The sequence below is a fragment of the Strix aluco genome, chromosome 6, assembly GCF_031877795.1.
Source record: "Strix aluco isolate bStrAlu1 chromosome 6, bStrAlu1.hap1, whole genome shotgun sequence".
NCBI lineage: Eukaryota > Metazoa > Chordata > Aves > Strigiformes > Strigidae > Strix > Strix aluco.
In genome coordinates, this window is record NC_133936.1 from 10,578,652 (window position 1) to 10,601,454 (window position 22,803).

General features: G+C 39.0%; 1 protein-coding gene across 1 annotated transcript in view; it reads right to left on the bottom strand.

Moving 5' to 3' along the window:
* CCDC93 (CCC complex scaffolding subunit CCDC93) overlaps nucleotides 1-21,929 on the bottom strand; it is a 50,347-nt gene extending 28,418 nt beyond the window's left edge. The window contains exons 1-11 of the mRNA XM_074828633.1: nucleotides 21,400-21,929; nucleotides 20,132-20,245; nucleotides 18,322-18,416; nucleotides 15,656-15,767; nucleotides 11,475-11,573; nucleotides 10,142-10,198; nucleotides 5,318-5,418; nucleotides 3,602-3,641; nucleotides 2,083-2,175; nucleotides 1,555-1,605; nucleotides 402-488 (exon numbers count right to left, since the gene is read on the bottom strand). Of these exons, the coding sequence (XP_074684734.1) occupies nucleotides 402-488; nucleotides 1,555-1,605; nucleotides 2,083-2,175; nucleotides 3,602-3,641; nucleotides 5,318-5,418; nucleotides 10,142-10,198; nucleotides 11,475-11,573; nucleotides 15,656-15,767; nucleotides 18,322-18,416; nucleotides 20,132-20,245; nucleotides 21,400-21,441 (891 nt within the window). The 5' untranslated portion in view covers nucleotides 21,442-21,929. The remainder of the gene's footprint in view (nucleotides 1-401; nucleotides 489-1,554; nucleotides 1,606-2,082; nucleotides 2,176-3,601; nucleotides 3,642-5,317; nucleotides 5,419-10,141; nucleotides 10,199-11,474; nucleotides 11,574-15,655; nucleotides 15,768-18,321; nucleotides 18,417-20,131; nucleotides 20,246-21,399) is intronic.
* Between the last annotated feature and the right edge of the window lie 874 nt (nucleotides 21,930-22,803).

Consider the following 22,803-nt stretch of genomic DNA (forward strand, 5'->3'; position numbering starts at 1 on the left):
AAATCTGAGTGGAGGCCACCTAGGTTCTTCTCTGAGCAGGCCCACACAACTGTATTTCTGTGCTTTACACTGAACATTTTAAAATGCATTAAGAGTTTAGGACTCTAGTTTGAGGAGATACCAACTCAGGCCCTTCTTTGTTCATGAAAACATTTAAGCAGGTGCTTAACCCCAAACTACTGGTGAATGCAATTCAGGAATATATACTATCATGCCAAAAGCTTGTGCATGTTTAAATCTCATTAAAATACTTTCTTGGATCCTGACTGTGCTCCTATCCACAGCATATATGAGACAGTGTTGTTTCAAGAGAATCATGGCAATTAAGTTGGAAGCTTAAGGCCTGAATTAATAAGCTATCAAGCACAACTTGGTAAAACACAATTAGGCAACACACTTACCTTTTCAGCATATTCTGACACTATTTGCTTGATCTCAGCTGACTGGAGTCCAACAATCTGGCCAACTGTGCTTGCTGTCAATTTGCCCTGCAATTGTGTCAAGAAAACATTTGGAGTTTTGGAACTGCCTGTGCTTTTTACATGGCAATTTCTCCAAGCTCTAATTTTAGCAGAAATGTGCAAAACCTTTACACTGCGTAAAAACCTCTAATCATAAAAAAAGATCAAGAAATAGTCCACCCCCAAAAAAACTTCGCCACTAGAAATTTCTCACTTAAAACCTTTTAGCAAATTTGAGCTCAGATTTTCAAAAACTTACTTCTAATTGTATTCTGCATACTGAATTTTGCATGCGCAGTAATAAAACTCACTATTAGACCACATTTTGAGCCAAACTATAACAATGCAGATGTGTGAAAGAACGCACCTTTCAAATTGGATGTGTGTACAAAGATGATCTTCAAGTAGAACTGAATTCTACAGTGGATTTCAGTAGAAAGCATGTCAATCAGCTTTGAGACTAGACTGATTACTACCTTCTCTTCTGTGATTTCAGCATAAACAGAAACAATGTTTAACAACTGAATTTCTTACCAGTCCTCTCACCCAGAAATCAAAATGTAAGAATTTTCAAAATTACAACAGCCTACAAGTTCCATTATATCACTAACTGCAACTAATTAAGAGAACAATATACATATCCAGTATTTTCAGTGTCTTAGACTAATGGTGTTGTTTATAAATATTTATCAGTGCTTTGAAAAACATCTTGAAACCCATACAATTTTCCTCCACTCTCACCAGTAAAATAATTACTCCTCTGGATATCTTCACAAGATGAATAAAGTAAGATCATACTGCATCTTGGGTAGCTGCACTGTGATGTCTTTCCCCTGAAATTCTCATTGTAGAAACCATTTGAAAGAGGCACTTATTTATATTGCTTTTATCATTTCAAGGCAAATTATTAAGTCATCAGCCTCATAAAAATTACTGTCTTCCTAATTCAACCATCTTTTCTTGCACTCCCTTCATGAAAATTTAAACACTGTCATTCCAAGAGTTCAGACTCACCATTAACCTAATTTTAGGAATAATTGCCATAATCAACCATAATTTAAACAAAGCTGTATGAGTTTTAAATGCTGCTTACCTCTTCTGTTGCCATTGCAGCCATTCCAGTCATCAGAGTTTTAATGCGAAGCTAGGGCAAAAGATGAGGAATTACACATAACAATTTATCTTTCATTATTTAACTCGGTTCTGCCTAGTGACAGGGACACATCTATACAATTAGTATCATATAATGTATTTTAATGCATGTAATGGGACAGTAAGTCTATGAAAGTTAAAGAAGAGGTGGCTAAAGTTACCAAATTTAAGGAGAATTCCTTGTAACAGTACAGGTTCAATCAGAGTATCCAGCTCCCACTGTCAGTTGAACACCAGCCTTTTAAAAATGCTTGGAGTCCAAAACAAAAGTTGAATTTTTTGATATTAAACATCAACAAATATTTAATTTTGTGCATCAATTTCAGGTACCATATTCTCCTGTGGGAAGCAACTCTCACTTTAGCTATGCATGGAGATTTTCCTTCTCACAGAGAAGGACTGGGCAGAGAAAATGGCTGCCCTCCCCCCCCGGTCAGTAACATCCATGCCTACTACGTATGTGGCACACCTCTTCGGCAGCCTGAAGATCATCTTCATCACAAGGCTCAGCTTTTCCTGCTCCTGCAAGCCCTGGAGGTAGCGCAATTTTTTTATCTTCAGCCTTTTAAAGAAAAATTAATATTATATTTAGTTCCAATATTAAGAAAGACAGCAAGAAGAAAATTGGAATATAGCTGTTCTGTTTCTATGAATACATTTCAGCTACTGGAACTTCCTCACACTCCAGTTCATGCCAACTGAAATGTAATCCTCGCTGATTTCGTAAGTATTCCACCTGTTTAAGACAGTGTCTCCGGCTTTCTACGGACACATGTGGGTCAAAGATCTCTTACTCCACAGCCTTCTGAGAACTACCAACCTCACAGGACAAACTAGCTACCCCAGAATATGATGTCTGCTATATATAAAAAAGCTGAAATTTTTTTAACATCATTTTTTATAACTTAATATTGGTGTAACAAACATACAACAGGAAAAAAAAGTATAAAATTGCCTAGTTCAGTCAGAAGAACACATACCACTAAACTAATGTGAACTGATGACAGACTCACTCAATTTCTAGGTCATTCTATTGAATGGTCATTCTATTGACACTAACCTGACTATTTAATCTTCCACTTTGACCTTACTGGAGACTCAGTTCATACAACAAACATGATGACTGTCTAATATACAATATTCTGAAGTCAGTAATATTTTTGAAGAAACCAAATGAACTCTATAAACATGACCGCAGTCTGGCAGTTACTTTGAGGGAAAAAGAGGTATACCTAGACTGGGAAACATCTCCATTTATAAAATTTAAATGCTAAATTTGTATGCAGAATATTGAGATAATGAAGAGCAGCAACCTTAATATACTCAATGCATTGCTGTGTCCATGACATTGCTTAGTGCATTTCTTCATTATCTTTGTCTGCAGTAAAAACTTGTAGCTAAAGTAACATCTGCACTGAAATAATAAAACTGCAAAACTCCAACAAGGACATTTTATGATTCCATAATCACCAAAAGCACAGCCAGGATGCTACTTTTCAACAGGCATTATGATTTATTTTTGGCACTGTATCATGTTTCTCTATCACATTAAATAACCTGTTATGTAATAAATGCCTACCACATTTGTTACCAAGCTGAATGGTTCTTTAAAAAGAAAAGGAGAACCTCTTTAACAATCACATCATGGAACACTTAGTTAAAAGATTAAACAGACAGGATATGTCATTACCTCACATTAAAAAAACAAAACAAACACCCAAACTCCCCTTTATTCTAAGAGCAAACCCTTTGCAAAATGTGATCTTTGATGAAGGAAACCCTTTAAAAAAGGAGACAGCAATCAATTGCATCTTTCATGGCATGCAGATTTTTAGTTCCAGTTAGCCATTTTTAAGAGATGGTAATAATAGAAGTTGTAGATGTTTATTCTGTTGTATTCCTTTAAGATCTTACAGTAACCAACACTTCAGTAAAAACAACGTAATTCTTCCCACAATTGAAGTATTTAAAATTAGTATATTTTTTACCTGTTCTGTTTTTTCCGCTTGTCTGCTAAATCCATATCTCCTAAAAGAAAACAGTAACATGAAATAAATACATTGTTGTCTACAACTTTCACAAATACATTAAGTTTCTGTCAGTTTTCAACATAACAAATACATTAAAAAGAGAATTGTTTAACAAAGCCAACAGCCAGGTTCCAGTTAGTTTTGGAATGCTTCAAATAAACTAAATAAATAGGAACCGCAGCATATTTACAGACTAATTTCAGCTCCATCTAGTCCTTCCATCATGATTTGCAAATCTAGACTGTTCATAAAATACTGTCGTGTAAAGTTCATGAAAGGAAAAAGCAATGCTCTCTTTCCATTTGGAAGTTAATCCTGAGCCATTAGCTATATACTAGTGAATTCTGGAAAGACCTCAAGAAATTGTCAGTGCAATCTCTACTCCCAGAAAACCATTCATGCTTGTGTGCTTTGATGAATCTGCAATTTCTTTCTGAAGCATGTCGTTCAGAGCTTTAGATACGTGCTCAAATGAACTTTTTTACATCTGTTTTTTGAGGGAGAGGAAAAATTGACATGAGTTATGTTGTTACTTTGGAAATATTATCTTAAAGAAAAAACAGGTAGAAAGAAATTTTAGATATCATCAAGCAATTATCTTCAGTATTATGAAGCACTAAACCCAGCACATACACAGATACAAAGAGAAGTGGTGTTCCTGATTAACTTACAACTACAACTGTTTAATTCCTTAACTACTGCAGAAGCAGGACTATTTATAAGTCTTTTATGGCTAAAAGTGATCCTCAGTAGCAGTATCAATTGTCACCAGTTCTCCATTTATTCAACACTCATACTTAATGAGTAAATTCAGTCATACTTAACTAGAGCATAACTTCAAGTATTGACAAGAGGGAGAACACTTGCTGATTTCAACTGTGTGTCAAGAGAAATGCACAAAAAGGGTAAGAGGAAGGTACTCAAAATACTGAGACCAAAAGAAAAGAAATCTATGGCTTTGGGGAAGAAGCCACCACAGAAGATACAAAAAATGAATTCAAATGTCATTTGTACTCCTTAAGTATTAAGAGCTCAGACAGCAGACAAGCTGTACATATCACTAAACTATGAAAACTGGAAGTAGAAACTAGAAACTCTGTAACCTTATTTTTATGTGTTTGGAGAGGTCTCATTAAACCAGAGGGACTTCCAAAGGTAATGGATAAGTGCAAACCTTGCTAACTTGGTCTCTATATTGAAGTTGGCAGAAAATAAGAAGACAAAGCACTAAAGCATGATTCAGCTTCCTGATGTAGCAACCACATTAGAACTATAGAAAGAAGCAACAACTTCAGCTCCTCTTTGCCCCACTTTCAGGGGACTGATTGCAAAGAGGCAATATTGGTTGACAGACACTACCTAGAAGCATCATGAAATTAAGCCATTTTTATGAAGCAAAGAACAAGTATGTTAAATAAACATACCCTACTAGCAGCATAAAGTCAGAACTTGGGCTCCTATTGTACAAAACATTGTTCACACATGAGGACTATTCAGTCCCCAGAGAATTTACAGGTTAAACAAACAAAATCTGAAACCAAACAAGGGTAAATCTGAAAAAGTTTGATTCTGAAGTAGCAGAAAAAACCCTCTGCAATCCAAATTTTATATAGAATGAATGCTTCTAAATACACACAAACCAAAACCCCCAGACAATTAAATGAAGCCTTTCACCTGCCATATTCCAGAAGTGTAGCATGAACCTTTGATTCCTCGTCTAGCAGTTCTTCAGCTCCCTTCTGACGTTTATATTTTCTCTGGGGTTTGTAAACCTCCTGTAAGACAGTGAATGAATTCAGAGCTTGTAAAAGGCTTTTCTAAAATAAATGATGAATTGTTATCTAGAGTGATATATACCACTGTTTGCTTTCCAACTCAATATGCTTACCCAAATAAATATCCTTCACTTTCTCTTTGGAATTACATGATAAAATCTTACTGAATTTACTTCTAAAAAATTTGCTATAGGACCTGTCTTTCCAGGTTTTAAAAGAATTATAAATGGTCATTTAACAACAAATACGATTTCTTCAACCATCTCCTCTATAACATTTGAAAGAAGAGTCAAAAATAGCACAACCAACATCTATTAAAAAAAACATCCTATGATTTAGCTGATAATGCCAGCGTCTAGAAATGTTACCTCCTTTGCAAGTCCATTCTATTTTTAATCTCTTATTAGATAACTAAATGTAATTATTATCTATTCAATGGTCACAGGTTGCAATGGAATTAAAAGATTTTATTGCAATTTAAAGAACAAAAGTATCTTAAGAAGTTCGGTACTAAAATCATTTGATCTTATGCTATCCCAATGTGATCCTATAGCTGGACAACAGCCCACCAAATAAAACAAGGATTCACAAGTAGTATTTTGTGCTGATAGAGCTACTTCCAATTTAAAAACAAAATGGAAACAAAAGGACAGAGCCACTATCCTGACTGTTAATGCAGGCACAACTGTCACAGCGCTGTAAATATGGCCTATACTAAACTACCTTTTTTCATCCTCCTTCCATATAGATCAACTATACCACTATAAAAGACTATATAGCAAGATTAGAAAAATTATTCTACTTCAACCACAAACAAAATAAAACCAAAAGCCAAACAAAAAAATAATCATGAGATGCTCAGCTTTCCCCAAATTAGAAGCTGGAACCAAGATAACATTTACTGGAATTATTTTTGCTGTTTGGTGAAAGATTAGCACACAGGCAGTCTGTAATGAAATATTGTTGTTGCTGGAATAAAGATTTTGAAGTTAACTGAAGTCTAGTATTTATTGCTATCCTGCTAGTAAGGATACTGAAAAAAACTAACCAAGAACCTGTGATCTCAAAGATTTTTTTTCCTCCAATTGATATTTTTTAAAAGTGTCCCCCTCAATCAATTAGATGACAGTTTTTTGTCTCCTTTTTCTGAAATTAAATTCCAGCCCTCATCCCAGCAGAGAAAAACTTCATCATCACTCCCAAATAATCAGCATCAAAAAGGAACAGCCCCCTCTCTTCTGGTCTGTTTTAAATTCATATATTTTGAATCCTTTGAGGGCCAGGCTCAGAATGCTTAGAACAAATACATTACAAAAAACAAAAGTTGAAATCAAAACTCGGGCTTTCCACATACACATTTAACTTCAGAAAATCCTATTCACATGGGACAAGATTAATGCAAGAAGTTGCAAAGATTCTAAAAGAAAATAAAAAAAGATTTTTTTTGTTTGATCTGACCTTGTACAACACAAACTATTATTTTCAACAACCAATTCCTGCACCATAACATTGCCAATATAGCTTTCAATCTTTTTCAGACATGTAAGCCCAAAGTAGAGATTTCAAACAAGTGAAAATAGACAGTATTCTGGCGAGTTTCTCCTGAATTTGTCAGCTGCCCTTTGCAATTTTTACTTCATTTCTAATCTCAATTTCTGTCATCTTTGTTTCCAGCTATCAAATCTTGCTACATTTTTGACTGTCATATGAAAAAGCTTTTTAAGATCAAGAATCTCCCACAAAATGTACTTTCACACCTACAGAAAAGCAATGTAAGTCATAAAAGTAATTATAGCTCTATATTATACCTGTGCTATATAAAGTAGGCATCATACCATAAACATTAGTCTTGGCATCAGATAATCGAGCAGTTGAACAAAACCACTGCAAGATAATCTCAATTCACTAGACAGTCACCTTTCAGCACCAGTAGTTCCTATTCCAATAACCATTGCTGATATTTAGTATTTCCTTTTCTAACCTTTAGGCCTGATTGTGACCATAAATCTCACTGTATTGTCCCCTTGGGAAGAGAAGGGTAGGTCCTTAGATCAGAATTATAATAATGAATTCAGACAACAGACTAATCTTTCACACTTGCTGGTCCTCTTAGGAAAGTGGATTTCTCTTCCAATTCCAATGCATAACGATTTAAAGGTGACCTGCAAAAGAGCCTTCATTTAACAGCCGCCACCTTCTTCCAGTTCCTATGGATAGATAGGAAAGCTTGTGCACTTTCTCCCCTGAAAATTCACTGTGTGTTCTTCTAGACTGCGCTCGTGCCTTGATGCCTTAAGAGGCACTAATAAACTAATCTTCCATTAAGAAAATCAGGTTCCAGCTGTCGATCATATAATCCTGACATAGCTCATACATTTAAGGAAGAGGTGTTTGTCTAATGATACCCTGAGCAGTGATGAACAAATGTCAAAACTTTATCTACCATGAAGATGCACCTAAAAACTAGAGATTTGTGATCCAGAGAAGACAGAATACACCTTTATCAACCCTGCAGATAGATCCAAACTGGGGAGAGCAGCCAGCACACCTAAAGGCAGGAGAGCTATTCAGAGATATTTAGACAGGCTAGCTGAATGGTGCAAAATGCTATCAAACTTTTAAGACTGTACCTTGTTTTCCTTACTTTCATTCTTGGACCCTGAATACAGATATCTCTTTCATTCTTGGACCCTGAACACAGAACTATTCCCTTAGCTGCAGAAGTAGACACATGCATATCCGATTCCAGGATCATGACCTATGAAGTTTAAAGTAACAGCCCCTAATATACTGGGCAGGTGAAAATCAATTCACTGGCTTCAACCAGCAAAGAAACACCTGATCTGGCCTACATGTACCTGCTCCATCTTCACCATGTCATTCTCTTTGAGCTCTAAAAAGCAATTTCAGAACACATGCAGGTAGATATGTAAAGCACCATGGGACTTTGGACAAGCCACTTGACACATACTAGGATCCCTTCAAAGGGATGCCTTATTCACTGCTAATCAAATATCTTCTGTATTTTTTAAAATGACACTAAAAATTCTAGGTACTAGTGCCTCCTAACAGCATTGTGATTACTTTGTTTCTGTCTCTTCCCTGACAAGGTTGGTATCAGCCACTTGGATACAGAATCTTCAGCACTATTTAAAGACAATGCAGGTAGAAAATGGACACATTTGAAACACTTGAAAAATTAGGACAATTACTCTGAAAATTGAAAATAAGCAGAAGCTCACTGAATATCAAGCACTAACTGATACAACACACATTTGCCATTTGCTTTCTTACACAGGTTTGCATTCTCTCTCAATTTAAAGGGTTATACAGGTGCACAAACAAAACAGTAATACCCATTTACTTGGGGAGCTCACTTGTAAAACAGAAAACAGATCTCACTGGAAAGACAAGTATCACTGGTTGGAGTAAGAGACTCATTGTAAGTCTGCTAATAATTAAAAAAACCCAACCAAACCACTGGGAACAACAGTTAGGGACTGTAATTGAAATTTTCAAAGCAAGAGTAATTATTCAAATAGATTAACAAGAGATTTGCATTGGTCATCACCTGGAGACTTTCACAGCAATGTTTTTCTATAAACTTACACCGTAATTCAACCACATATATTAGGCCCAGCAGCACTTAGGTCATTAATAGGGAAAAACTACTCCAAAACATGACAAAAGAGTAACATGACTTGTCCAGTCCGTTATGCAAGCTATCATATAGCTCATTATGCTGGCACTTAACACCTCTATCCATGGGTGAAGAGTTTAGGGTGTCTGGCTAGAGCTACCTGAAATAGCATTTATTTTCTCCAAAGAGTGGGGTTTCACCATCTATTGAGGAGCCTTGGAAGCATCCCATTCAAAGCATACCCAGATTTCTCATCCCTTCTCAAATGCTGACCTCTGAATTTATCTTATCAAGATGGTCCAAGAAGACAAAAAAAAAAAAAAAAGAAAAAGGTAGCAAACTGTTGGGAGTCAGAAATGGTGAATTGACAGATTGACAGTCACAAGCAAACAGGGAAATTAAAGAGAAAGCAAGGACAGAAACTCAAGTTGCTAGCTAGGCATCTAAATTCAGGTATGAGACAGTGATATAGCCAACGTATTTTACACGTCACTCTTGATAGCATTCATAAACAAGCTTTCAAAAAACATAAACAAACAATTTATTCAAGAGGTAGATGATCTGCATCTGAAGAGGGAGAACACAAGTGATACCACCTTTCCCAACCAACATTTGCTACTTAAAGAAAACGTTTCCCAATTAGGGTGTGTATTTTCACTGCTAATTACAAGAAGTAAACCAGACAAGTTCTGAAATGCAGATATTTAAATTGAGGAGATCATCGCCATTTTGATTAATTTCAAAATAAATAGCCCAGTTGCTGATACCTTCTAACAAAATTAGTGTGCTGAGGGTTTAATAGCCTGCAAGCTACCTTGTGACTTCTGTTTGACAGCGTGGAACTCCACACTCTCTGTGCAGGCAGTTGATATGGTTTATCTACTCATACAGCGCACACCTAAAAGGTTTGCAAGCTGGTATGTTGGTATTTGAGACGTGGTCTAAGAATGAAGCTTGACGTGTGACTTAATTGGGACCTTCTTATAAGAAAATCCAAGATTGGCTGCATTACACAGAATTAACCACCACCATTTCATTACTAAAACCACTTGCTTCCTGATCATAGAAATCTAACATACTTACAAAGATATCAGTAACAGTTTTGATAGCCTTCTCTCTTCTTTGCATGAATTCATCATCCTGCAAGACATTAACAGAGGTGATTAAAAATACCAGGAATGGAGATTAAATCTCAACCATTGCAATAAGTTTAGCAAACAAAGTTGTCAAATAGTTTCTAATTGAGCTGCCCAATTAGCTGGTGAAATGGTAGTGATTTCCTGTAACACATAAAAGTATTTGCTCCTCTCATCAGACAGGTAGGTAGGTCTTTAAAACTGTATCCAGATCAACAGTCTTTCTGCTCTCTGCTTAGACAGTACCTGACACAAATGCAATCCCAGCCCACTACCAGGATCTCCAATCATTAATAATTAAGAAGAAATAAAGTTGGGATGGGCTTAATGTGGAAAAGAGAAGTTTCTAAGCATTAAAAACAATCAAAAAAAAAAATCAAAACAAAATTCAAACCACCCCAAGCTAATAAAATCCAGCTGTCTTTCCTAATAGTAGGGACATCTACCTTTAATGCTGTTACTGAATTAAGAGACAAAACTTGGGTTCTAGGTTTTAAATATGGAATTGCCTTGGGTATGCATGAACAGAACCAATGGCTCTGCACTACAGGCACAAATCCAAGCCCGGTCCAGCTCTCCTCCTACACCAAGGAAACTTTATATCATTACTGCAGAATAGGAAGAAGAGAGGATCACAACACTGTTCTAAGCACGTAGCTTCAAAGTGGGCAGCATTTGACTATTATAAGAAGGAGGAGGCAGGTGATCAAGGTATCTCAAACAGTGCAAAATTATTCTTACCACTACACTTCTGGAGAAAACTGCACCTCTCACTCCTCTGGCAATCATATTTTACAGAAACAAATGTATTTCTTTTTAACCCAAACCTGTCTGTCTCTGTCTTTCCCCAAGTTCAGTTTCTGAATGAAGTTTTTTAGGAATCTAGTTTTCAAGAACAAATTTTGAGGTTTGGATACAGGGAGACAAGAGATGACTCTGAGCACTCTAAAACAAAACCCAGTTACCCTGGATACGCTGCACAGAGCTCTATATCCACTCCACAAGGGACCTACCTGGCAAGCCAGACTGACGGTACCAAATACTGCAGAAAAACTAAGGCAACCAGAAAGCAAAAGTTAACCAGTATCCATGAACTCTCTGTCATCATAACATTTTAATTTTTTTTCCCAGCTGAATTTGTACGTGGATTCCTCTAGGACCACTTAACAAAATGATAGCAAAGGCAATTCTGGTATATTGTGCTAATTTCAGAGCTGTGAAGCTGATACTGCACCTGAGCATTTGACATATAATAGAAATAAGAACTGTCTTGATCTTACCTCTGGTAGTCTATGAGTTTTTTGAAACTGTGATATAGAGTAAGAACGGATATAGTCTCCCATTTCTTCCCTTGTTTCTATTGCACGTTTCACCAGCCACTGAAAAAAACAAAAGTGGAAAGGGGAAGAATAACAGCAGCAAACACCAAACTACTGCATAATTATTTTTAATACATGATAAAAGCTACAAGCACATTTTAAGCACACAAGCACATTTATTTTTAAACATGGTAACTCAGGGACCTACTCCTAACAAAATGATACAGTATTAGCTATTTTATAAACTTCACGTTTGCTCTTCTACATACTAAGAAGCTCAGTAGAGCAATCAGGTAACACATAAGCTAAGAAACCACATGGATCTCCTTAAAATCAAAGTTTTACATATAAAAACCTTAATATTTTTCATCCTGTTCAACTATATTGAACCATACAAACCTCAATGAGCCATACTGTTCATGCTACAGCAGGATTCAATAATTCAAAGATCAAATGGCCTTCCCTTATAAGTTCCTTGGAGCAGAGCCTGGTATACCAAAAAACCACTCTTATGAAGGTTATTTGTAAATACCGTATTGCAAAATTAGTTATTTTGTTGCACGACTTTCCCTTCAGCTTGCACTGTAACTTCTCATGTACTGAATTGCTTGTACATTTGAATTAATTTCTTATAGTAAGTCTGGCAAGAAAATTTTATTGCAAATTTCAACTATTAGGAATTCTTAGTTGACAAATTCATTTATAAACAAAAACATATGAAATTTTCACAAGCATAAGCAAAGCTCATTGGAATTTTCCCAAATGAATTCCTGTAATCCAAATATTTGTATCTTCAATAAAATCGTTCCAAAAAGGAAAATTAAGAGCATCTGTGGAACAGTAATGGATGTGGGCCACTTTGAATATTTTTTTAGCTTGCATCTTTAAGGAATTAAAAAAGAAGAATTACCCCCCCCCCCAAAAAAAAAACCCCAACAAACCCTCCTAAAGCGTCCTTGCAAAAACCTGAGTTACATAAACCCTACATCCTAGCAGAAGAAATCTACTACTTAAGCTAAAAATATGTTTTAACAAAGTACATCTCACCACACTAAGTAGTTATGTAATCTACAGTATTCATTGTTACTACTTGTTAAACACTAATAACATTATGTTATCAAAATACAGAAGAATACATAATACAGAAAAATACACATCAGCAGTTCACAAAACAAAGGAATGTTAATTTTCTGCCTTTTTGTTTTCATCTACAGCATGGAATTGCCAGCACACCTCACAACTCACCAGACCAAGAGCTCAGTTGTACCAGCCTGCACAACATATATCCTGTTCTATCTTCAAAAAACTCAACACTCTACCGTACTCTGAAAGCTATCAAAGTTGTCCTTCTACTGAGCAGGCTATACTGAATAAGTAATAAATCCCTCAGTTCTAGGAAGCATTGATTTACAGCACGGATACAAAAATATACTCTGCATGCATACAGGTTTGTCCCTCTCTACTCCCAAGAAGCCCAGGCAGCATACTTTAAAACAGACAGTCCAGGTGGCTTTTATACAGTCTGTGGGCTATGGTATGGTCATCCTTCTACAAAGCATGCTTGAATTGTTCACAGCACCCATCTCTATCAGTCTGTGTGGGAGGAGATAGGCTGGATCTCTGATGGAATTTGAAGCAATTAGAAGTTGAACAGAAAATGTTCTGGGCTCTCAGTGCCAGGAACCAACCAGCTGAACCTGTCTTGTATCATTAGTCCATTATACTCTGACAGAAGACCACTCGGAACACAACCCAGTTTCATTAATCTTGGCTGTACCTGAGGTAAAAGCCATTACAGCGAGGTTATATGCATTTCTATCAAATTTTCCTACTATAGATCAGTTACTGTTTTCAAAAACTACAGCTCCACTGTGAAAAGACTTATCTTCGAGCCTTCTTCAAGAAGAACCACATGCCCCTATGAGAAAAGAGACTTTCTTCTGACATTTATAAGACCACACAAAAAGCCACAAAAGATTGAAGTACATTTTAAATAACATTGGAGAAGATAAATCCTGTGGGCTGTTGACAGCCCACATAGGAGATCACGTAAGAGATCAGATCAATCCTGGGATCCAAGTTTGAACCAGCAACTGTTTTCTGTGCTATAACCATGAACCCCTGGAAAGTGAGGGTAAGATGATGACAACAAATGCAGACTATTAATTACAAAGCACATCTCAACACAAGATTGTCTACATATTTTTCTCTGTGAACATAAGCAGAATTTACTAGGAACAGCAGCACCATTTCTGCTCACTGGAATCTTTATTTTTTTTTTTATTTATTTTTTTTTAAGGTTCTGCTACAGTCTATGGCAGCAAGCCAACTCAATCTAATTTCTTCCTGCAGGGAGAGACTCATCAAAATTCCTCCCATCGAGTTCACCAGACTAGCCTGCACAGTGCAAGAGCTATTGGGACACAATGCCAGGTGGAGGGAAGAGCTTCTGTATTATTTGGGAACTGATCTGAGATTTACAGACGGCAAGTGAAATCTTGAACTGAATGGGGCATTGAGCAAAGTGTCATTATCAAATACACAATTCCTACATGCTATGGTCTGGTGAGCCTAATATAGCTCTTGCATGGCCTTCTTCAGAACACAATATACTGGTGAGACCAACAGAAATTTTCTTGAAAGCCTGTCTTGGTCGGGATGAAATGAGGAACCAACAGTATCTGGAGCAGGTAGAACTTCACAGGGACCTGAGAGAAAGCCACAATTTCTAAAAAAGATCCTCTACATGCAAAAAAACTAAGCTCATCAGGAAGGACTTCTGCACCAAGTATGGATTAGATATACCACCTACTGGCCAGCTACTAATACTGAGAATCACTGCTCTCAGAGAAATCTAGAAGCTGATTGCCTCCCTGCATAGAATTAATGTTTCTCCTTTCCAGAGGTAATATCCCAAATCAGGACTTTGGATAAAGCAGGACAGAGAAAAGAACACCTAGTGCTATAGTTTTTACAGCAGGAGTTACAGTTCATGTTCTCACTTTAGGAGAGGAATTGCTTTTCCTGTGAGAGAAGTCTTATATTTGATAAATGTAATCATTCATTATCATCATCATTATCATCAAGTGACCCGGGCAAGAAATTAACCTGGGTTGGGATTTTTTTTTTTTTTTTTTGGTAGGAAAATAAAAGTTTAGAAGTAAAAACCTCACATTAACAAGACACAAACTTTACACCTTAGGCAGCATCAGCACAGCTTGAAAGCTGTGTAACAGTAGTACACATCACGTAACTTTTTGTGGGGAGTGCAGTTAAGCGTGGTTTTCTCCGGAGCCTACTAGAAGATAACAAAAAAGAGACAACAAGATGTTTTCCCCACTTCTTACAAACTGGAATTTAGATTAAACTCTTACTTGCTAAATGCTTTCACAGGCAGGAGGTAAGGAGATATTTAATGAAAAGAAGCTTGCTTAACAGTCTTCATTTTCCCTATTTGTCAAAGATACATTTCTGTGTGCAGATGAAAGTAAAATAAAAAAAATGATAACGACACACCAAGGATTCTCAAGATACCACACATAATTGGAACACATCACGTGTTAGCTTAAACCTTAAGAAAATGGAGAACTATGAGCATGCACGTGGTCAGTTAGCGGTGCTCAACAAGTACACAGTAATAGGATCACGTCGGAGCAATTTCTTTTTCCACCCATACAGTTTTTAAGTGATACGAACGAAGGATGAATTACGCTTAAAGAAACAACACCAACTGGTTAAAGCCTTATTCATACCCTTTTGATTGAATGACTGTGTAACTTCTCCATAAACTTAAACATAGACTGTAAGACATCTATTTCCTAGTCTGACAAAGTAGATTATCAGATTCCGAAACAAGCTTAAAACTAGTTTTTTTAAGCAGACATTCCACAAAAGGCAGAATTTGACTCTATTTCAAAGAATTTAAAGAGTTTGTTTTGTGTTTTTCTTAAATGTGGATTAAGAATGTTATCATCTACAATGTCACCCAATTCTTTAAAAACATTCGTTTAAATCACTTCCCTGTGATTATTCATTCCAAAGTTAAATACAGAGCCAAACGATAATACAGATCTTTGTTAAAATTTTTATGCAAGTTTTATGGCCTTTTTCAGCAAAGTATTGATACATCACAAAATTATTACCTGTACAACAGGAAATATATGAATGAAATCCAGTCCCTGGATCTGATGTGGTTCCAAACGATGAGGACACTTCATTTTTGGTAATACTGACACAATTTTTTCAGTTAAGGCACTATTATAAAACAACAAAAACACACATGTATATACGCTACTACAGTTTTCTTTGGTAAATCACAAATTATTTTTGCAAACACAGTTAGTAGTTAGAAAGTTCCCTCTAGTGGCTTCCACTGCATACAGCTGTGAAAAGCAATCAAACTTTCATTTACAAAATAGCTTTTACACTATACTATATATATTATTAGTCTGTGAAGAGGTGGTTAAATCCCTCTTGCAGGCTTCTAGCTTGTGATTTCATCTATAGTATTACACACAAAATTTTAAGATCTGCATGCCTGGTCAGATGAAAACGCCCACGTAAGATATATCTCCAAACACCTCTGCGTATTATAATATATGCACACATGAAGAAACACTAGCTTTAAGAACAGTTCTACTAAGTAAAAGATACACACTCCAAGAAAGTCCAGAATCAAATATAAGGACTTAAAAATTTGTTTTAGCAGAACTCCCAAAATATATCTTGACATTACTACTGAAACTTTATGAGTTTAAATATATATTACACCTAAAAGCTAAATACACAGTATACTCCACATGGTTTTGAAGTGAGTAAAACTGAATTTGCTGGCAATCATCCCATTCTACAGCTCAGGTACAAGCTGGTAAAGTGAATAGATTATCCTCTACAAGAACATCATCCTGCTTCCACTGAATCCGTTCTTCTAGGGCAAGGTATTTTTTGCTGCCAATGTTGTCAAGCACATTTTTAAAGCAGGTGTCAGCACTGAGGATGAACACTGTACAGCAAAAACTAAAACTGTTTTTCCGTGAAGGAAAAAAATTAACTGGTCCAGTACTGACCTCAATGGTATTCATCAGTATTGCCCAAACGGACAACTGATATTCTGGAAGAACAAAAGGGGAGCAAGAGATATGAGACAGAGATCGAAGTCTGGGAACAGAGCCTGGAAAGTTATACTGCCTGAGAGAAGTGAAAACTCTGACATAATTCTTATAAGGCAGTTTCCGCTATGGCACCATGCTAATATTCTACAACATGAAAACAGCAAGTCCCTCTCAGCACAATCAAAGCAAATGCAATTAAAAAAATAAAAAGTTATTTATCCAACAGATGCAGGATCCTCTCCTAATGCACATTTCCATGTTTATTTCAACCCAGCAATTAAATAATAGGACACCACAATACTGAGAAAACACAGCTTAACTTTTCCTTATCTTGAGAGCATCACAGAAGCACAGAGCCACCACTAATATAAACATTACATGGACATCAAAACAGCCTATGCTTGTGTGACTCTAAACACTTTAGTTTTACAAATAATTCATTGTTGCTGTTTTGGGAGAGGAGCCTAGTTTTTGTTTTGCATCCAGTCAGCTGGAAAAATAACAGAACATTTTGAGAACAACTTAACTATTTCCTATCCTGCTGTTCTTAAGGATAACAAAGATGGTAGTGGTAGTTGTTAGAAGTGTTGTCTTCGTTCCTACTCTCTACTTAATTCTGTGCATTTAACAATGCTTTTTGTCATTATATATAACTATATATAACTATCTATGGCGATTTGAGTGTCACCAAGTCTAATGGCAATAACCACAAATCTTTATTTCTAAATGTGTTACAGTCTTGCCAATGCCAAATGACTTTCAAGAAACAGCACAGAAAGATGTTCTTTTCAACCACATTGAACAAACAAATCTCTTCATGCAACTGTTACTTCCTGCAAATTTTAATTACGGCTCTTATCACAGAAATGCATAAAGTAATAATGTAGTTTAGAATGTATTCCCTTTCTCAGCATAAACAATTTTTACAACCTCCTTAATGCAGGAATTAGCTGGCTTGTGAACAAATTCCATGCATAAGAAATGATCACTCCAAAATGGTCTCACTGGGTCACTATCAAGAAGGAACTCCTCCTCCTCAGAATGGGGCAGGTAACTTCCAGCAACAGTGTCACGCTTTAAATTCTGTTTGTTGACACCTACAATTCCAACCCAGAACCATAAAGGAGAATCAGAGGCTATCTACACAGCAAAACTGCAGACATAGAGAACTCAAGGAAGGCCTTCTAACATTGCACTCCACTCTCCAGCAGCGTGGTCCCCCTCTGCCCTTTGTTTTGGCGTCTGCATCATCCTCTTGTGCCAGCACAAGCATCTGTGCAGCTGCATAGAGAACTGGATCCAGGAACTGATTCATGTTAAAACTATTTTCCTTTCTTTTTCTTTTTTTTTTTTTTTTGATAGGTTTTAATCTGGATCAGTTCCCAATCCAGTTTGATGTGGAGCCACATAAATGCTTTCACTGCTTAGTGGGGACGTAAGAACATGGTAGTTCAGAGGGGAATAGCACTGCCTTTTCTGGAATAAGCTTATTTCTGGTTTGAGAGTCTGTGGAACTAGAATCTAAGAAACCCAGAAACCAGTGCAGTGTTTTGCAAACAGGTGGTCTTGAAAAGCAGGAAACCTGGACTAAAAATCTTTCTTATAAACAAGCAAACATCAGGTAACTTCAATCCCCCGCCCACTTCTTCTTTTCTAAGAAGAAGAAAATTTCCACACTTGCCATTTAATCAACTTACATTTTTTGACCAATAGTAGAGTTCTCCTGAAACAATAAATCAACATCGATATCAAAGCTGCAAGTAGTGATACACCACGTCATGCCGCCTACCACCTAGCAAAGGAGCAACAGCATGGTTAGTTCCATTTTAATTTGAAGAGGTAAAACCAAATACATCGTAAAGGCTTTATTTATTTTATTTAGAAACTGCAGCTTAGTATTTTCTCCATCCTCAGTATTCTTATATTAAGACTGAAATACATTTAGCTAGTGTACATATATCAACTTCTACACACAATACACATTCACAAGACAGAAAAAACCCAGCAGTTAGTGACATTCTAAATTTTTCTCTTAGCTTTATTAGAAACAGCTCTCAGATTAAAAAAAAAAATAGATAAAACACAACAGTATGTTAAATGTCATGATCTTTAAAAAGTGACCATATCAAAATTTTATCAAGGATCATAATTTCTGTATTCATATATTTACCTTTATAGGTACCTTTGCTACTATTATTCTTCGCTTGCTGACATATGCAACACCAAGTGCTAGGCACAGCATCAACATAGTAATGAAAACTCCCAGCTCTATAGAAGTCTCTATCTCAGGCCTTATTCCTACAAATACTTAGGCATATTTAAACTCCTGAGCTATTTCATCAACTTTACATAAATTACATTAAATATTTAAAGACAACCTTCCATAAACATATGCAAGATAACCTAAATGTGTGCAAAGGGAAAGAACAGAAAAAGGGATTAAAATGTGGAATAATTTACCAACACCACACAGCAAATTAGGGTGTTCTATACAAGGTCTTCTAGAACACTACCCCTCTCACACTCCCCTCTGAAACAGTTAACCAGTGTCCATCCCTTTTATACTAGCAGCTAGATCATTTTCAATACCAGTGCTCATTTTTGCAAAGGTTGGGCATTGTCATGAAATGGTAACTTTGCAATGGTATTTAGGCAAGTATAAACCTGAAGCATCTATTTCTACACATAAACGCAACAATGTGACATCCTAAGGCGGTCTCCTTGAAACTTACTTTGTGTCTGTGTGCACAGCCTCCTGAGCAGCTAAGGTCAGTAATGCCAAGCAGTTTTAAGAAACTAAAATTGCATTGCAAAGTAAGGCTGTGCTATGATCAAAGAAAGAGCAGAAAACAGAAGAGTCCATTTCAAAGCTGCTGTAGTTGTGTTTTCAAACCGTAGTTTGGGAATTTCTCAAGGAGTCAGCACTAAAACAATTCAGAAGTCTCTTTTCAGCCTGAACTTTGCTCACTGTCAGTATCACATACTTCCTGTCTAGGACAATGAAAGGTTAACATACATGACATTCTAAAGATATGTAAAAACAGGCCCAAAATAATCTCACTAGGGTGTTTCATTCCTATGCAGAGCCTCTCAAGACAAATATTTCCTCATTTCTTATTAATAAATACTTCTTTTTAAAATTACCATGGTATCTCCAAGTATCAAGTCTTCCAGCTATTCTAAGTGCAGCTGGGAGAGTGGAAAAATTTCCCATATATGAGACTATAACTTAGGCCATAACACCCACAAAAAAGCACACCAGCAATTAGCTTGCATCCAATTGTCTCCTTCAGAACAGGCCTTGCTGCACAAAATAATTTTTCAAGACTGACGAGGTCCTACCTGTCTGAAACTGGGTCATTTGCAGAATGATTTACATAGGAAAGCCTCAAGTGTTGCAGGTATCTTATTTTTTTTAAAGTCACCTAGAACTGCAACTAACTAGCAAAAAATATGTAATCCTCATATACTTGAAAAAGGTTTTTAAAAATATTGCATTGGTCTCACCTTGTCAAAGGGTGATAACCCCTTGATTCTTGCTCGAAAATACCCAGCAGCCACCAACAATTCCAAAATTTCAGTCAACTTGATGTTCTGTTCCTCATCTTCTCTTGTTTCAACCTGACAAATGAACATTGCAATGGTAATTCAGTTTTTCTCTTCCATTCTTCAAATTAACATTTTCCAAACTTCGTCTTAACATAGACCACGTATCAGGGAAAACCTTGACTTCCGTTAGCAACTTAGTTCTTAATTTGAAAGTCATTGAGGCAATAGGTAATGCATTTCTACATGGGGTTTTTTTCACCTAAATACTTTAATCTGCTTTTACTGTCCAAACTCCTAGACCACTGCTTGCCTCCAGCTAGACAGATTGCTCCTACTGTTGTAAGACAGTTAATTTAGTCTCCATTTTGCACATTTCTTTCAATTTCAGGGTTCACAAAATCATACACCTCAATTTAACGTTTCTATAATCCTTTTACAAAAAACAGGAGGAGAAATTCACGTGGAATTCCACTGTTTGGATAATGCAATTTTAAGCTAACCCAAAGTATGGCAGTAACAAAAAGTAAACTCTGACGGGCAGCCTGGACAGCTTCAGCGCTCTAAAGCCTCATCAGCACAGCAACCCTGTGCTTTTGTCCCCACGCTGCAGGATGGAACCCCACAGCTCGGGGATATACGTGATGCACTGGAGGCACAGAGCACCCCAACACCTCAGCCCTAGGCCGGCGAGACAGCTAACAGGGCTTCAGGTCTCCCCTCAGGGGCTGCAGGGACCCACCTACCCGCCCTCCCCGCCACCCCTGCCCCAAAATCTTTCCGACAGCCTCCTCCCCTCCCCTCCCTCCCACGGAAACCTGAAAAGCCTCGCAAGCAGAGGGCACAGGGAAACGCAGTGGTGCACAGAAGGTGATCTACACAGGCGCTGCCTGCAGCCCCACAGGGCCTCCCCCCGGAGTGGGGCCCGGCTCCCCACGTCCCGAGGGACTCCCCTCACGGGGCCGCGGGCCGCAGGCGGGGAGGGGCGCAGGGCCGAGCCGCCGTCCAGCGGTGACCCCCGGGCTGCCGGCGCAGCCCCAGCGCGGCGGCGAGGGCCAGTCAGCGCCCCGGCCCGCGGGGAGGGGACGGAGCGGGGAGGGGACGGAGCGGGCAGGGCGCCCGGGGACGCCAGTGCAGCGGGGCCGGGGGAACGGCGGGCGGCCGCGCCTCGCCAACGCCGCTCTGCCCGCGGAGGGGAGGGGGGGCTGACAGAGACGCCGCTACGGTACCTCCTGGGGTGCCTGGTACTCCTGTCCCCTGGGGACGACCATCGCCCTCCGTCTCCGGCAGCCTGCGCTCAGCCTGTCACGTCCTCTCTCTCCCCCCCGCCCCGCCGCAACGCCCGGGCGAAGGGATGTTCCCAGCCGGCGGCTGCCGGGTTCCCCCGCCCCCGCTCAATGGTTCGCCCGCACCCTCCTTGCGTACAAGCGCATCCGGGCCGTGCCATTCACGGCCAAAGGGGTGCGGGGGAAGGAGGGCGGGGGCTGCGCGGCTCCCCGGCGGCTCATGTGACTGACTGCATGGAGCGCAACCGCCGTCCCGCCCCCCCCGCCCGCGGGCGGCGCCCCTCGGGCCCCCCCGGTGCCCCCGTGCCCGCGGGGGCGGCCCCTCACGGCCCCTCCCCGCCTGCTCGCAGCCGCGGGGCGCGGGCACTTCCCCTCCGTTTTACTGGCGTTCGCCCGTCTCTTTCTTTTTTTTTTTTTTTTTTTTCCCCTTTCGCAAGGGGACCGGAGGCCTCTCCCCAGCATGGAGGACAAGTTAGGGAGTGCTGTGTAACCCGAGGGATGCCTCGCGGCCTCTCCTGCCCCACAGGGCGCTGACGCTCCTCGTGAACCACTGGGGTTCATCTAGTGACCTAACAGCAGCGGGGAATTGAACTGTGTTTTTAACGCCCTATTCCCAGGAACCTTTGCACTCCCTTAACCTCTGGCTCCTGGCAGCGGGTGCGTCGTGGGGCCCGGGTGTACGCGCAGCCCTGTCGGGGAGGCTGGCGGGGACCGGGGATGCTGCAGCCTGGCCCCCCATCCCACGTTCGCCAGCACTGGGGCAGGCCCTGCGGCGCGATGGATGTGCGTTGGCAGGGCCCGGGGCTGGAAGGCTGTGCCCAGACACCGGCTGGTCACTAACACGCTTTGGACTCATTAATAAAATTACACCGATGCACAAGGATTTACTGGGCGATAACAGCCTGGTAGTAAACAAACCCACAGCTTGCAGGCAGGGTAGCCTTTCTTGTTGACCACGGCTTCGGAAATACCTGACAGTGATCCCTTTTCAAGTCTACCCCAGGCGTTCAGTTTCTAGGCTCTTCGCCATACGCGAAGCATTATAAAAATGCTAGGCTGTATTAGGCTGTGACTAGAAACATCTCAGGGAGGTGAAGGAGCAAGAAAAGCCACGCGAGCACGTTGCTTCCATCCGTTGGAGGGCAGCAGTGCATACACGAGCCAGTCCGTACCGATTGCTGCACTGACAGAGGGATCAAAACAATCATAATAAACGCAAAAATATGCCAGACTGGCTCAGGCTGCGTATTGGTGTAACCACAGGCCACGTCTTAATTAGAGTTGCAGAAAAGTGTTATGCAGCCCCAGAGGCTAACATGCTCACCAGAGCAATAGTGGCTTTCTGCT